Raw genomic sequence first — 14,073 nt, forward strand, 5'->3', positions numbered from 1 at the left:
CAAAGGAAATAAGGAAATTTCTAAGTGACCCTAAACTTTTGAACGGTAGTGTACATTCCAATAAAAACAAGAACACAGTGTATGAACATGTGTTTCCAAACTTTTGACTGGTACAGTACATTGTAAACATTTCTAGTAAAACTAGAATGGAGAAAAAAAAAATTGTGGTCATTATTTCCAGCACTTAAAACACCTTAGCTAAATGTCTGAAAAAGGGATGAATGAGCTTCATCTTCTGGGATGAATAATAGTGTAGTCACTGTTTTAGAAGAAAGCAATTTGTAGGGATACATTTCAACAATTTGGTAACATTTTCTGGGATAAGGGGTAAGTTTGGTGCACATTATATAATGCTGTGTCAATTAAAATTTCAGCCTCTTTTCAGCTCCCAGGGTAAAAAATTTCCCGACATGTTGTGCTGCTGACCTAAGAAAAAACAGATTTACATTCTAAATTATCACTTTTGAATGATACAATATACTATGTAATTCTACTTTCACTGTTTCTATGCAAATTCCAGCTCCTGCTCAACTCATTAGATTCTAAGGCAATATCTTAACATTTAAAGAATAAAGATCCAAACCCAAGTTTTAAAAGTTCATGTTTAATAATGATTGATAACAAATTTGAAAGGGGTTGTCCAACGCCTTTCTCTACGAGATTGCCTGATATGGCTCATGGGAAGACTCTACTGTACTTCAACAGGACAGTTATCGAGACAGCTATTTGATTCTCACCTGGACTCAACCAACTGTGGCAGACCATGTAGCCACTATGGAGGCTGTGAGATGGTATGGTATTGAACGGCCCTGTCTGTTGTCTGAATTTCAACAGTCAAGCACCCTAAGATTTACCGAAATAAGTCCTGGTTTGGCATATGGAGAGGTAGGACATTTAACGATAGGGTCCATCCATATTTGGGTACATCTTGACGTGTTTGGATGTCTTTTGCGCTCTCTCATCAAAAAACACTAAGTGCCTTACGTTTTTAACGGATTTCATATTTTCATTATTCGCAGTGTGCTGGAGCATTGTGTATGTATGTTTGTATATCGGCCACATAGAATATTTATGCACTTGTACAGTGGGGAAAATAAGTATTGGATACACTGCCAATTTTGAATGTTTTCTCACCACAAGGAATGGAAAGGTCTGTAATTTTAATCATAGGTACACTTCAACTGTTCAACTGTAGGACAGAATCTAACAAAACAGAAAATTTGTATGATTTTTAAATAATTAATTTGCATTTTATTGCATGAAATAAGTATTTGATCACCTGCCAAACAGCAAGAATTCTGGCTCTCACAGCCCTGTTAATTTTTCTTTAAGCAGCCCTCCTACTCTACACTCTGTAATAATTGCACCTGTTTGAACTTGCTACCTGTATAAAATACACCTGTCCACACACTCAACCACATTCCAACCTCTCCACCATGGTCAAGACCAAAGAGCTGCCTAAAGACACCAGGGACAAACTTGTAGACCTGCACAGGGCTTGGATGGGCTACAAGACAATAGGCAAGCAGCTTGGTGAGAAGGCAACAACTGTTGGCACAATTATTAGATAATGGAAGAAACACAAGATAACTATCAATCATCCTCGGTCTGGGGCTCCATACAAGATCTTCTCTCATGGGGTAAGGATGATTCTGAGAAAGGTAAGGAATCAGCACAGAACTGCAAGGGAGGACGTGGGCAATTATGAGAGCATGAGAGCAGGGACAAATCTCCAACATAACAGTTAGTAACACACTATGCACTAATTGATTAAAATCCTGCAGGGCATGCAAGGACCCTCTGCTCACACAAGCACATGTCCCAGGCCTGTTTGAAATTCACCACTGACCATCTGGATGATCCAGAGGTGACATGGGAAAAGGTCATTGTTACAGAAACCCCAGCACCAAGAATATGTCATGCAGTATATATTATGTATAATAGGTTCCATGTGAAATGCATCAGTCCACAGGCTGCGCCCCTGGGCAGAGAGGACACGATATCCCCCTTCTGTCCTCCCCCACCTTTGTAATTCCCACAGTAAATATCAGCAGGCTCCGGCCCCCTGCGGCTATTGTAATGTATGTCTGGCCTGCTTTTTCTATTGGCCTGCCCTGTGTATCTGTGTTATATATTCTGTGTGCTGTGAATAACGTGGGTTCTTTTAGACTGGAAATACGTGGAGTAGCAGTCAGCTTTTATATGCTCTCACGTAATCAAGGAATTCCAGCCAGCGTCCTTCATTCAGAATCCAGCAAAAGCAGAGTGGACCTCCTGAAACACGGGGGTGCTGAAAGAGGTACTACAGCACAGTAGACCCCGTTACACTGGTGGCAGACAGCGGGATGTGATACCCCTTCTACAGGAGGAAAGGAATGAATGGAAGACAACTACCAGAAGTTAAAGAGGACTACATTAAAAGATCTGGTGGAAGCCCGAGGGTTAATCGCCAGCAACAAAACAAAAGCGGATTTGATAGCAGCCATCATGGAACACGACAGTGCAGCGCCCCCCAATGTGAACGTGGAGGAGACTGAATTCCAGAGGGAGGTAAAGAACAGACTGGCGTTCTATGGCCCAAACCTTGCAGTAGAGATCATACGAGAGGTGATGGCTGATGTGCGTACTGATCTGAAGGAAGAGATGGCCGAGCGGACCAGGATAGAGCTAACCAAGATGGAGATGGCAGAGCGGACCAAAGTGGAGCTGGCCAAGATGGAGATGGCAGAGCGGAGAGAGGACAGTCAGCGAGCAAGGGGAGCTCTGGCCTCCGCCCAGGTACCTTCAACAGTAAGCCACAAAAAGATCCAGTATAATGCCTTCCGACAGTTGGGGGAGGCAGTGGAAGACATTGATGGCTTTCTGCAGGACTTTGAGCGGCAGTGTGCCCTTCATTAAGTGAAGCCGGAGGAACGGGTTCAGATTCTGGCCAGCAAGCTGACAGGCCGGGCAGCGGACGCCTATCGTACGGTACCTGATGAGGACTGTATGGACTATGAGCGGATCAAAGAAGTGATCTTGGCCCGGTATGCGCTGACACCAGAGGCATACCGCCAAAAGTTCCGCGGACTTATAAAACGAGTAACCGATACTCACGCTGAATGGGCCTGTAAATTACGGCGATCACTGCTACAGTGGGTACAAGGGAGCCAAGCAACCACTAAGGAGGACGTCCTCCAGCTCTTCTTGTTAGAACGATTCTTTAATGGACTAAACCCCGAGACACAGGAATGGCTTCGGGACAGGCGGCCAATGACTCTTGAGGAAGCCGCTCGTCTGGCCGATGAACATGACGCCAGGAGGCCTCAGTTGTCTGGATCAAAGATGGTCACTAGGGGTCCGTCCATGGACCTGGAGGGCCCCAAACCACCGAAGATTGTAGGGGGACCAGCTAGAAACCCGGCCTACCACAATTCCCCTGGGGTGCGATGCCACACCTGCCGTCACCAGGGCCACTTGCAAAGACAATGTCCCAACCGGACTCAGCATACCCAGTGGCCAAAGGCGGGAACAGCTACCTTCCGCCGGGCCGCTGTACACTGCTACCAAGGCGAAGCTGACCCGGCATTGGGGGCTACAACTAACCAAGGGGTGCAAGACATGGAAGTGCTGCATGAAGTAGACCCCGTGCAGGCAGCCCGGGCAGATAATTGACAACAGCATCAACAGGTCGTGTGGGTTAATGGGAAACGCATGCAGGGACTAAGAGATTCCGGACCAACTTTGACCCTTGTGAAGCCTCATCTCGTCCGGGACCAGGAGAAGATGGACCGGACAGTGGCAGTCCGTGTAGCAGGGGGAGCCATACATCGACTGCCCACTGCCAGGATTCACCTGAACTGGGGAGTTGGGGATGGCCTTGTTGAGGTCGGCTTGATGGAGGATTTGCCTGCAGACGTCTTGCTGGGAAATGACTTGGGGCCCATGTTGTCTGCCTTCTCAGTTGCCCCTCTGGCTGAGACATATCCTGTGACCACCCGGAGACAAGCTCGAGCTGCGGAGTCGGAATCACACTCAGAGGAGGCCCAGGTAAGACATCCCAGCCCTACACGTATTCCCATAGCCAGACACATTTCTTGGGCCACCAGATGAATTTAAGAGGGACTTACTTGAGGATCCTTCATTGGAGGGATATCGTGGGAAGGCACAGGAGGGGAGAGGGGTACTGGAAGGGGAACAGTTTATATGGAAGCAGGGACTCCTCTACCGGATCACAGAGCAGCACCACACAGGGACGAGCCCCACTATAAAACGACAGCTGGTAGTTCCCAAGAAGTACAGGCAGGAGTTACTGCGAATCTCTCATGACATACCCTTGGCCGGGCACTTCGGCGTCAGTCGCACCAGGCATCGTCTGACACAAAACTTCTTTTGGCCGGGGGTAACCTATGATGTTCGTCAATACTGCCAGACCTGTGACTTTTGCTAGCGCATTGGCAAGAGGGGAGATCGATGCAAGGCCAAATTACACCCCCTCCCCATTGTGGAGGAACCATTTAGCCGAGTAGCGGTCGATCTGATAGGGCCGTTAGCCAAACCCAGTCCGTCAGGGAAAAGGTATATATTGACAGTGGTAGATTATGCCACACGGTATCCAGAGGCGGTTGCGTTACCTAACATACTGGCAGAGACAGTGGCGGCTGCCCTGCTCCAGGTTTTCTCATGGGTTGGATTTCCCTGGGAGATTATCTCAGACCAGGGTACCCAGTTTACAGCAGAAGTGACCAACCAACTGTGGAAGCTGTGCGGCGTAAAGTCCATTAGAAGGGCCCCGTACCACCCGCAAACCAATGGGTTGTGTGAACGCTTTAACGGGACGTTAAAACAACTCATTGGGACTTTTACCAGGTCCTACAGGGACTGGGAGAAATTCTTGCCTCACCTCCTGTTTGCCTATCGAGAGGTGCCCCAAGAATCCACGGGGTTCTCCCCATTTGAACTGGTATACGGGAGACGGGTAAGGGGACCCCTAGACTTAGTGCTAGAACACTGGGAAGTGGAGGGCATCATAGAAGGGGTACCTATTGTACCCTATGTGCTGGAATTCTGGGACCGCCTACAGGAGCTGACCCAGGCTGTAAGTGGGAACATGCAGGTGGCCCAGCGGCACCAGCGCGTATGGTACGATCGGAGCGCCAGAGAGCGCACCTTGGAAATAGGGCAGAAGGTCCTGGTGTTAGAGCCCACTAGGCAGAACAAGTTCCAAGCTGCATGGCAGGGGCCCTACCAGGTAGTGGGGAAAATAGCCGACACCACCTATAATGTCGCCGATTGTGACGACCCCAGGGTTATCCGCATGTTCCACGTGAATATGCTGAAGCCCTATCGGGAGTGCCCTGAAGAGGTAGTGGCCATCTGTGCACCTGAAGCAGAGGATTTAGCTGGACTTCCCTTGCCTGATGTCTTAGGGGAGAGGACTCAGTCTAAAACATGGGACCAGGTACACTGGGGTGAAGACTTAGGTCCCCGGGAGACAGCAGGCGGAGGAGTTGTTGAGGCAGCGACAGAGGATGTTTTCGGGGAAACCCGGGTACACTCACCTGGCACAACACAAGGTTGAGACCCAGGATCAGACCCCCCTGCGACAACTCCCCTTCTGCATTCCTGAGTCTGTACGAGAAAGGATGCGACAAGAGATACAAGAGATGTTGCGTTTAGGGGTCATTGAAGAGTCAGATAGTCCCTGGGCATCCCCCGTAGTGTTAGTACCCAAGAAGGATGGGACTACACGGTTTTGTGTAGACTATCGTAAGCTCAATGAGAAAACAGTGACGGATGCGTATCCCATGCCGCATGTGGATGACTTGTTAGACCGGCTGGCAGGGGCAAAGTATTTGACCACCATCGATCTATGCAAAGGCTACTGGCAGATTCCCCTTAGTCCTGATGCTATTCCAAAGTCGGCATTTGTCACCCCGTTTGGCTTATTCCAGTTTCAAGTTATGCCATTCGGGATGAAGACTGCCCCGGCGACCTTCCAGAGGCTGGCTGACCGGCTTCTGGATGGTCTCCAGGACTATGCGTGTGCCTACCTGGATGACATCACCATCTACAGCGCGACATGGGAAGAGCATCTAAATCACCTAGAGACAGTATTAGACAGGATCCACAAGGCCGGAATCACCCTGAACCCAAACAAGTGTCACGTGGGCAAAGCAGAGGTTCAGTATTTAGGGCATTGGGTGGCAAGTGGGAAACAGAGACCAGAACCAGCCAAGATTGAGGCCATAGCCAAATTGCCCACCCCACGCACTAAAACCCAGGTCATGGAGTTTCTAGGGACAGCGGGGTATTACAGGAAATTCGTTCCCAATTACAGCAGCGTGGCCAAGCCCCTCACTGATCTGACCCGTAAGAACCAACCCCGCCACGCAACCTGGACCCCAGAGTGTGAGGAAGCCTTCCGCCAGCTAAAGGACGCCCTCACCAATACCCCTGTATTGGCCGCACCTGATCCAACTAAATGTTTCCTTGTTCACACAGATTCTTCTATGTTTGGATTGGGGGCAGTACTAAGCCAAGTCGGGCCGGACGGCCAAGAACACCCGGTAGCTTACCTGAGTCGGAAACTACCGCCCCGTGAAGTGAGCTATGTGACCATCGAGAAGGAGTGCCTGGCAATAGTATGGGCACTCAAAAAGTTACAACCATATTTGTATGGACGACAGTTTTCCCTCCTAACGGACCATAATCCCCTAGTCTGGCTTAATCGGGTCTCCGGAGACAACGCCAGATTACTGCGGTGGAGTTTAGCCCTACAACCTCTGGACTTCAGCATCCACTACAGACCCGGCAAACAAAACGGTAATGCTGATGGGCTAAGTCAACAAACGGAACTTGTACCAACCCCATAAACTTCGGTCATCCCCAAACCGATCCGTTAAGGATCAGACTGTGTATGCCAATCGCGTCGCTGAAAAGGGGAGCCGTGTTACAAAACCCCCAGCACCAAGAATATGTTATGCAGTATATATTATGTATAATAGGTTCCATGTGAAATGCATCAGTCCACAGACTGCGCACCTGGGCAGAGAGGACACAATATCCCCCTTCTGTCCTCCCCCACCTTTGTAATTCCCACAGTAAATATCAGCAGGCTCTGGCCCCCTGCGGCTATTGTAATGTGTGTCTGGCCTGCTTTTTCTATTGGCCTGCCCTGTGTATCTGTGTTATATATTCTGTGTGCTGTGAATAAAGTGGGTTCTTTTAGACTGGAAATACGTGGAGTAGCAGTCAGCTTTTATATGCTCTCACGTAATCAAGGAATTCCAGCCAGCGTCCTTCATTCAGAATCCAGCAAAAGCAGAGTGGACCTCCTGAAACACGGGGGGTGCTGAAAGAGGTACTACAGCACAGTAGACCCCGTTACAGTCATGTGGTCTATATAATAATAATAACTTTTGGTATCAACTCGACTTGCCACATTTGAAGGGAGAAGGATGAGTACAACCACAAGAACATCCCAACTGTAAAGCATGGTGGAAGAAACATCATATTTTTGGGGGTGCTTTTCTGCAAAGGGGACAGGATGACTGCACCGTATTGAAGAGAGGATGGATGGGGTCATGTATCAATCAGTAAGAGCATTGAAGATAGGTCATGGATGGGTCTCCCAGCATGGCAATGACCTGAAACACACAGCCAGAGCAGCTAAAGAGTGTCTCTTTAAGAAACATTTCAAGGTCCTGGAGTGGTCTCGCCAGTCTCCAGACTGAACCCAATAGAAAATCTTTGGAGGGAGCTGAAACTCAATATTGCCCAGCGACAGCCCTGAAACCTGAAAGAGAAAGTCTGTATGGAGAAGGGGGCTAAAATCCCTGCTGCAGTGTGTGCAAACATGGTCAAGAACTACAGGAAACGTCTGACTTCTGTAACTACAAACAAATGTTTCGGAACCAAATATTAAGCTATGTTTTTCTAGATCAAATCCCAATTTCATGCAAAACAATGCAGATTAATTATATAAAAATTATACAATGTGCTTGTTTCTTACAGTTGATGTGTAGCTATGGTAAAAATGACAGACCTCTCCATTTTTTGTAGGTAGGAAAACTTGCAAAATCGGCAGTGTATCAAATACTTATTTTCGGCACAGTATATTAATTTAATACTAAAGATTTGCAAGCTTTATTTTTTCTTCTTTTGAATTTCAACAGTATCGGTGTCGGCAAAAGCAGACATAGCTCTTTGCTCTTCCATTCAGTATGTGCATCTGTGCACAACTGTGTTGTTGGCATTATGGGAAATCCACTGTTGGAGCATCTCATTGTGGGGAAAATGCAAAGTGCATGTGGGGACATCCATGGCCGATGTCAAATCAGACAGAAAGGAACTTTACTAGATAATCCTTTTAAATTGCAGTTATATAGTATATACTGTATAAATGCTAAATATTAAACATACATGGTTCATATATAATTGCATTATTTTGATACGAATTGCATTTCAATAACTGCTGGTCACTGGTAATTGTGTACATTTCTAATAGATATAGTGTTCCAAATTGTTATATATAACTTATAACTTATATTTTTCTGTTCAAGTCAATAAAATGATACAAAAAATGGCTAGTTCCATGAGTGTGTTCTTAGATGTTTAACAAGACTTGATTTCTCTGTAAAACATTTCCCACATTCTGAACATGAAAATGGCTTCTCCCCTGTGTGACTTCTCTGATGTCTAACAAGATTTGTTTTCGTGATAAAACATTTACCACATGCTGAACAAGAGAATGGTTTCTCCCCTTTGTGGATTCTCTGATGTGCAACAAGATTTGCTTTTTCTGTGAAACATCTCCCACATTCTGAACATGAAAATGGCTTCTCCCCTGTGTGACATCTTAGATGTCTAACAACATCTGATTTCTTGGTAAAACATTTCCCACATACTGAACATGAAAATGGCTTCTCCCCTGTATGAGTTCTCTGATGTGTAACAAGATTTGATTTCCCTGTAAAACATTTGTTACATTCGGAACATGAATATGGCTTCTCCCCTGTGTGAATTCTCTGATGCACGACTAAAAGTGATTTTTGTTTAAAAAATTTCCCACAATCAGAACAGGAAAATGTCTTCTCTCCTGTTTGACTTCTCTGATGAGTAACAGGTCTTGATTTAATACTGTAATTTTCCCCATATTCTGAGTATGAAAATGGGTTCTCCCCAATGTGAGCTATTTCATATTCAACAGATCTTCTGTGAATTTTGTTTTTAACAGTGGTCTTTGATGAAGCAGAAGGTAGGAACTGATGAAAAGGATCAGATGACAGATCTTTACAGTGAAGAACTTCAGGTGTATCTGGGATAATGGCATTATCTTGGCACAAATCTGGTTTGAAACCATTATTATCAGCTGCAAAATCTGAAAGTATCAGGTGTCCCTCTGAGCTCCTGGTGCAGTCATCTGCCAAGAATAAAAATTATTTTATTTTTCTGCAACACTGCTTTGCATTTATATGTTGAATTCTTATTTATATTATTTTTTAGTTTATAAAATTTCCATACAAGTTACAATGTAATTTAACTACAGACTAAGACAGGAAAAAATGATAAATGGAAAAGACTCCTCTGAAAATTAGGTATCAAAAAAATCAAACTTTATTAAATACATACTCCAAACACAAAATCAATTAAAAGGTACTGCAAAGAGAAAAACTCAAGTGATATCACAAAATATATACTTCCGATGGTTAACAGCTCAATCAAGGTTTCAGAAATCTACAGTAAAAAATCTTTCTATGTAAAAAAAAATATATTTCTATGTAGCTAATGTCACAATTTGGCATGCAACTTACTGTATGCCCTTTAAATTTGTATGTATCAATGTATTAACCTCTTCCCGACATGAGCTGTATATGTACAGCGCTAAGGGAGCTGCATTCTGCAAACCGCCATGCACATACTGCTTCACGATCACGCAGGCTCATGCTGAGTGCCATCGCAATCAATTTTTTGGGTGTCAGCTCTATATGGTAGCTGACACCCTGCAGCAATACCCACGATCATTGCTAACACCAATCACGGGCGTTTAACCCCACTGATGCCACTTTCAATAGCGACAGTGACATTGTTGGGTGGGCATCTCATAGGGATGGAGCTCCCTCTTTGCTCCCATCAGCACACCTGATTGCGATCGCGTGGTGCCAATGGTCTCCATGGAATCCCTGGGCCGAAAGTTGGCCCCGGGGTCACCCAGGGACGGTGGCCTGTAAGCTCCTGCTCAGAGCAGGAGCTGACACAACTCATCCCTGCCTGCTATGCACAAATCTAATGCCCTGCAATGCAAAAGCACTACAGAGTACTAGATCAGTGATCAGGGCAGGAAAAGTTGATGTTCCATTGTGGGACAATGTAAACAAGTAAGAAAAGCTATTAAAAATTGTAAAAAATATAAAGAAAATACACAAAAGAAAGAACAATGGGAACAAAGAAAATTAAAAAATATTAATCCAATAAACACATTTATTTATGTAAAAACAAAAACAATAATAAAGTGCACATATTGGGTATCACTGAGTCCGGAATGACCCCACCCTTCAGTAAACACTGTAAAAAAAAACATGAGGCAAAAAACTATGTTTTATCATCATACCACCAAACAAAAAGTGGAATAAAGCACGATAAAAAAGACGAGTGTAAATAAAAATGGTATCTCTGAAAAAGTCTTCTTGTCCTGCAAAACACAAGCAGGCATACAAAATTAAAAAGTATCTGGGTAGAATAAAGTGATGCAAAACTAATTTTTTTTTCGATAAAATAGATTTTATTGTGTAAAAGCGCCAATACATTTAAAAAAAAAAGAAGTGGTATCTCTGTAATCGTACTGACTAAAGCTGCCTTATCAATTTTGCCACACGTGGAACGGCATAAAAAAAAACAATACCTGAGTTGCAGTCATTGTTCGTTCTGCCTCTCAAAAATCGGAATAGAAAGCGATCAAAAAATGTCCTGTGCCCAAAAATGGTGAAAATTACCCCTTTACCCCCAAGGGTGGTTTGCATGTTATGGACTGGGCCAATTTTTACAATTCTGAACACTGTCCCTTTATGAGGTTATAACTTTGGAACGCTTCAACGGATCCCGGTGATTCTGACATTGTTTTCTCGTGACATATTGTACTTCATGATAGTGGTAAAATTTCTTTGATATTACCTGCGTTTATTTGTGAAAAAAACAGAAATATGGCGAAAATTTTGAAAATTTCGCAATTTTCCAACTTTGAATTTTTATGCAATTAAATCACAGAGATATGTCACACAAAATACTTAATAAGTAACATTTCCCACATGTCTACTTTACATCAGCACAATTTTGGAACAAAAATTTTTCTTTCGTTAGGGAGTCATAAGGGTTAAAAGTTGACCAGCAATTTCTCATTTTTACAACACCATTTTATTTTAGGGACCACATCTCACTTGAAGTCATTTTGAGGAGTCTATATGATAGAAAATACCCAAGTGTGACACCATTCTAAAAACTGCACCCCTCAAGGTTCTCAAAACCACATTCAGGAAGTTTATTAACCCTTCAGGTGTTTCACAGGAATTTTTGGAATGTTTAAATAAAAATTAACATTTAACTTTTTTTCACAAAAAATTTACTTCAGCTCCAATTTGTTTTATTTTACCAAGGGTTACAGGAGAAAATGGACCCCAAACCTTGTTGTACAATTTGTCCTGAGTACGCCAATACCCCATAAGTGGAGGTAAACCACTGTTTGGGCGCACGACAGAGCTTGGAAGCGAAGGAGCGCCATTTGACTTTTTAATGCAAAATTGACTGGAATTGAGATGGGACGCCATGTTGCGTTTGGAGAGCCACTGATGTGCCTAAACATTGAAACCCCCCACAAGTGACACCATTTTGGAAAGTAGACCCCCTAAGGAACTTATCTAGAGGTGTGGTGAGCACTTTGACCCACCAAGTGCTTTACAGAAGTTTATAATGCAGAACCGTAAAAATAAAAAATCATTTTGTTTCACAAAAATTATCTTTTCGCCCCCAATTTTTTATTTTCCCAATGGTAAGAGAAGAAATTGGAACCAAAAAGTTGTTGCACAATTTGTCCTGAGTACTCTGATACCCCATATGTGGGGGTAAACCACTGTTTGGGCGCATGGGAGAGCTCGGAAGGGAAGGAGCGCCGTTTGATCTTTCAATGCAAAATTGACAGGAATTGAGATGGGACGCCATGTTGCGTTTGAAGAGCCACTGATGTGCCTAAACATTGAAACCCCCCACAAGTGACACCATTTTGGAAAGTAGACCCCCTAAGGAACTTATCTAGATGTGTGGTGAGCACTTTGACCCACCAAGAAGTTTATAATGCAGAGCCGTAAAAATAAAACAAAAATTTTTTCCCACAAAAATTATTTTTTAGTCCCCAGTTTTGTATTTTCCCAAGGGTAACAGGAGAAATTGGACCCCAAAAGTTGTTGTACAATTTGTCCTGAGTGCGCTGATACCCGATATGTGTGTGGGGGGGACCACCGTTTGGGCGCATGGGAGGGCTCGGAAGGGAAGGAGCGCCATTTGGAATACAGACTTAGATGGAATGGTCTGCAGGCGTCACATTGCGTTTGCAGAGCCCCTAATGTACCTAAACAGTAGAAACCCCCCACAAGTGACCCCATATTGGAAACTCGACCCCCCCACGAACTTATCTAGATGTGTTGTGAGAACTTTGAGCCCCCAAGTGTTCCACTACAGTTTCTAACGCAGAGCCGTGAAAATAAAAAAAAAAAATTCCCCCCAAAATTATTTTTTAGCCCCCAGTTTTGTATTTTCTCGAGGGTAACAGGAGAAATTGGACCCCAAAAGTTGTTGTCCAATTTGTCCTGAGTGCGCTGATGCCCCATATGTGGGGGGATCCAACCTTTGGGCGCATGGGAGGGCTCGGAAGGGAAGGAGCGCCATTTGGAATGCAGACTTAGATGGAATGGTCTGCAGGCGTCACATTGCGTTTGCAGAGCCCCTAATGTACCTAAACAGTAGAAACCCCCCACAAGTGACCCCATATTGGAAACTAGACCCCCCCACGAACTTATCTAGATGTGTTGTGAGAACTTTGAGCCCCCAAGTGTTTCACTACAGTTTATAACGCAGAGCCGTGAAAATAAAAAATCTTTTTTTTTCCCACAAAAATTATTTTTTAGCCCCCAGTTTTGTATTTTCCCAAGGGTAACAGGAGAAATTGGACCCCAAAAGTTGTTGTCCAATTTGTCCTGAGTACGCTGATACTCCATATGTTGGGGTAAACTCCTGTTTGGACACACGGGAGAGCTCGGAAGGGAAGGAGCACTGTTTTACTTTTTCAACGCAGAATTGGCTGGAATTGAGATCGGACGCCATGTCGCGTTTGGAGAGCCCCTGATGTGTCTAAACAGTGGAAACCCCCCAATTATAACTGAAACCCTAATCCAAACACACCCCTAACCCTAATTCCAACGGTAACCCTAACCACACCTCTAACCCAGACACACCCCTAACCCTAATCCCAACCCTATTCCCAACCGCAAATGTAATCCAAACCCTAACCCTAACTTTAGCCCCAACCCTAACTGTAGCCTTAATCCTAACTATAGCCTTAACCCTAGCCCTAACCCGAACCCTAGCCCTAACCCTAGCCCTAACTCTAATGGGAAAATGGAAATAAATACATTTTTTTAATTTTTTTTATTTTTCCCTAACTAAGGGGGTGATGAAGGGGGGTTTGATTTACTTTTATAGTGGGTTTTTTAGCGGATTTTTATGATTGGCAGCCGTCACACACTGAAAGACGCTTTTTATTGCAAAAAATATTTTTTGCGTTACCACATTTTGAGAGCTATAATTTTTCCATATTTGAGTCCACAGAATCATGTGAGGTCTTGTTTTTTGCGGGACGAGTTGACGTTTTTATTGGTAACATTTTCGGGCACGTGACATTTTTTGATCGCTTTTTATTCCGATTTTTGTGAGGCAGAATTACCAAAAACCAGCTATTCATGAATTTCTTTTGGGGGAGGCGTTTATACCGTTCCGCGTTTGGTAAAATTGATAAAGCAGTTTTATTCTTCGGGTCAGTACGATTAC

The 14,073-nt window shown here is 44.3% G+C and overlaps 1 protein-coding gene across 2 annotated transcripts in view; it reads right to left on the minus strand.

Moving 5' to 3' along the window:
* Nucleotides 1-584: 584 nt before the first annotated feature.
* Nucleotides 585-14,073, minus strand: part of LOC138664135 (oocyte zinc finger protein XlCOF8.4-like) — an 85,250-nt gene continuing 71,761 nt past the window's right edge. For both annotated transcript variants that reach the window (XM_069750575.1, XM_069750574.1), the window contains exon 7: nucleotides 585-9,403. In XM_069750575.1, the coding sequence (XP_069606676.1) occupies nucleotides 8,568-9,403 (836 nt within the window). In that variant the 3' untranslated portion in view covers nucleotides 585-8,567. The remainder of the gene's footprint in view (nucleotides 9,404-14,073) is intronic.

Source organism: Ranitomeya imitator, chromosome 2 (assembly GCF_032444005.1).
Source record: "Ranitomeya imitator isolate aRanImi1 chromosome 2, aRanImi1.pri, whole genome shotgun sequence".
In the NCBI taxonomy this organism is placed as follows: Eukaryota; Metazoa; Chordata; class Amphibia; order Anura; family Dendrobatidae; genus Ranitomeya; species Ranitomeya imitator.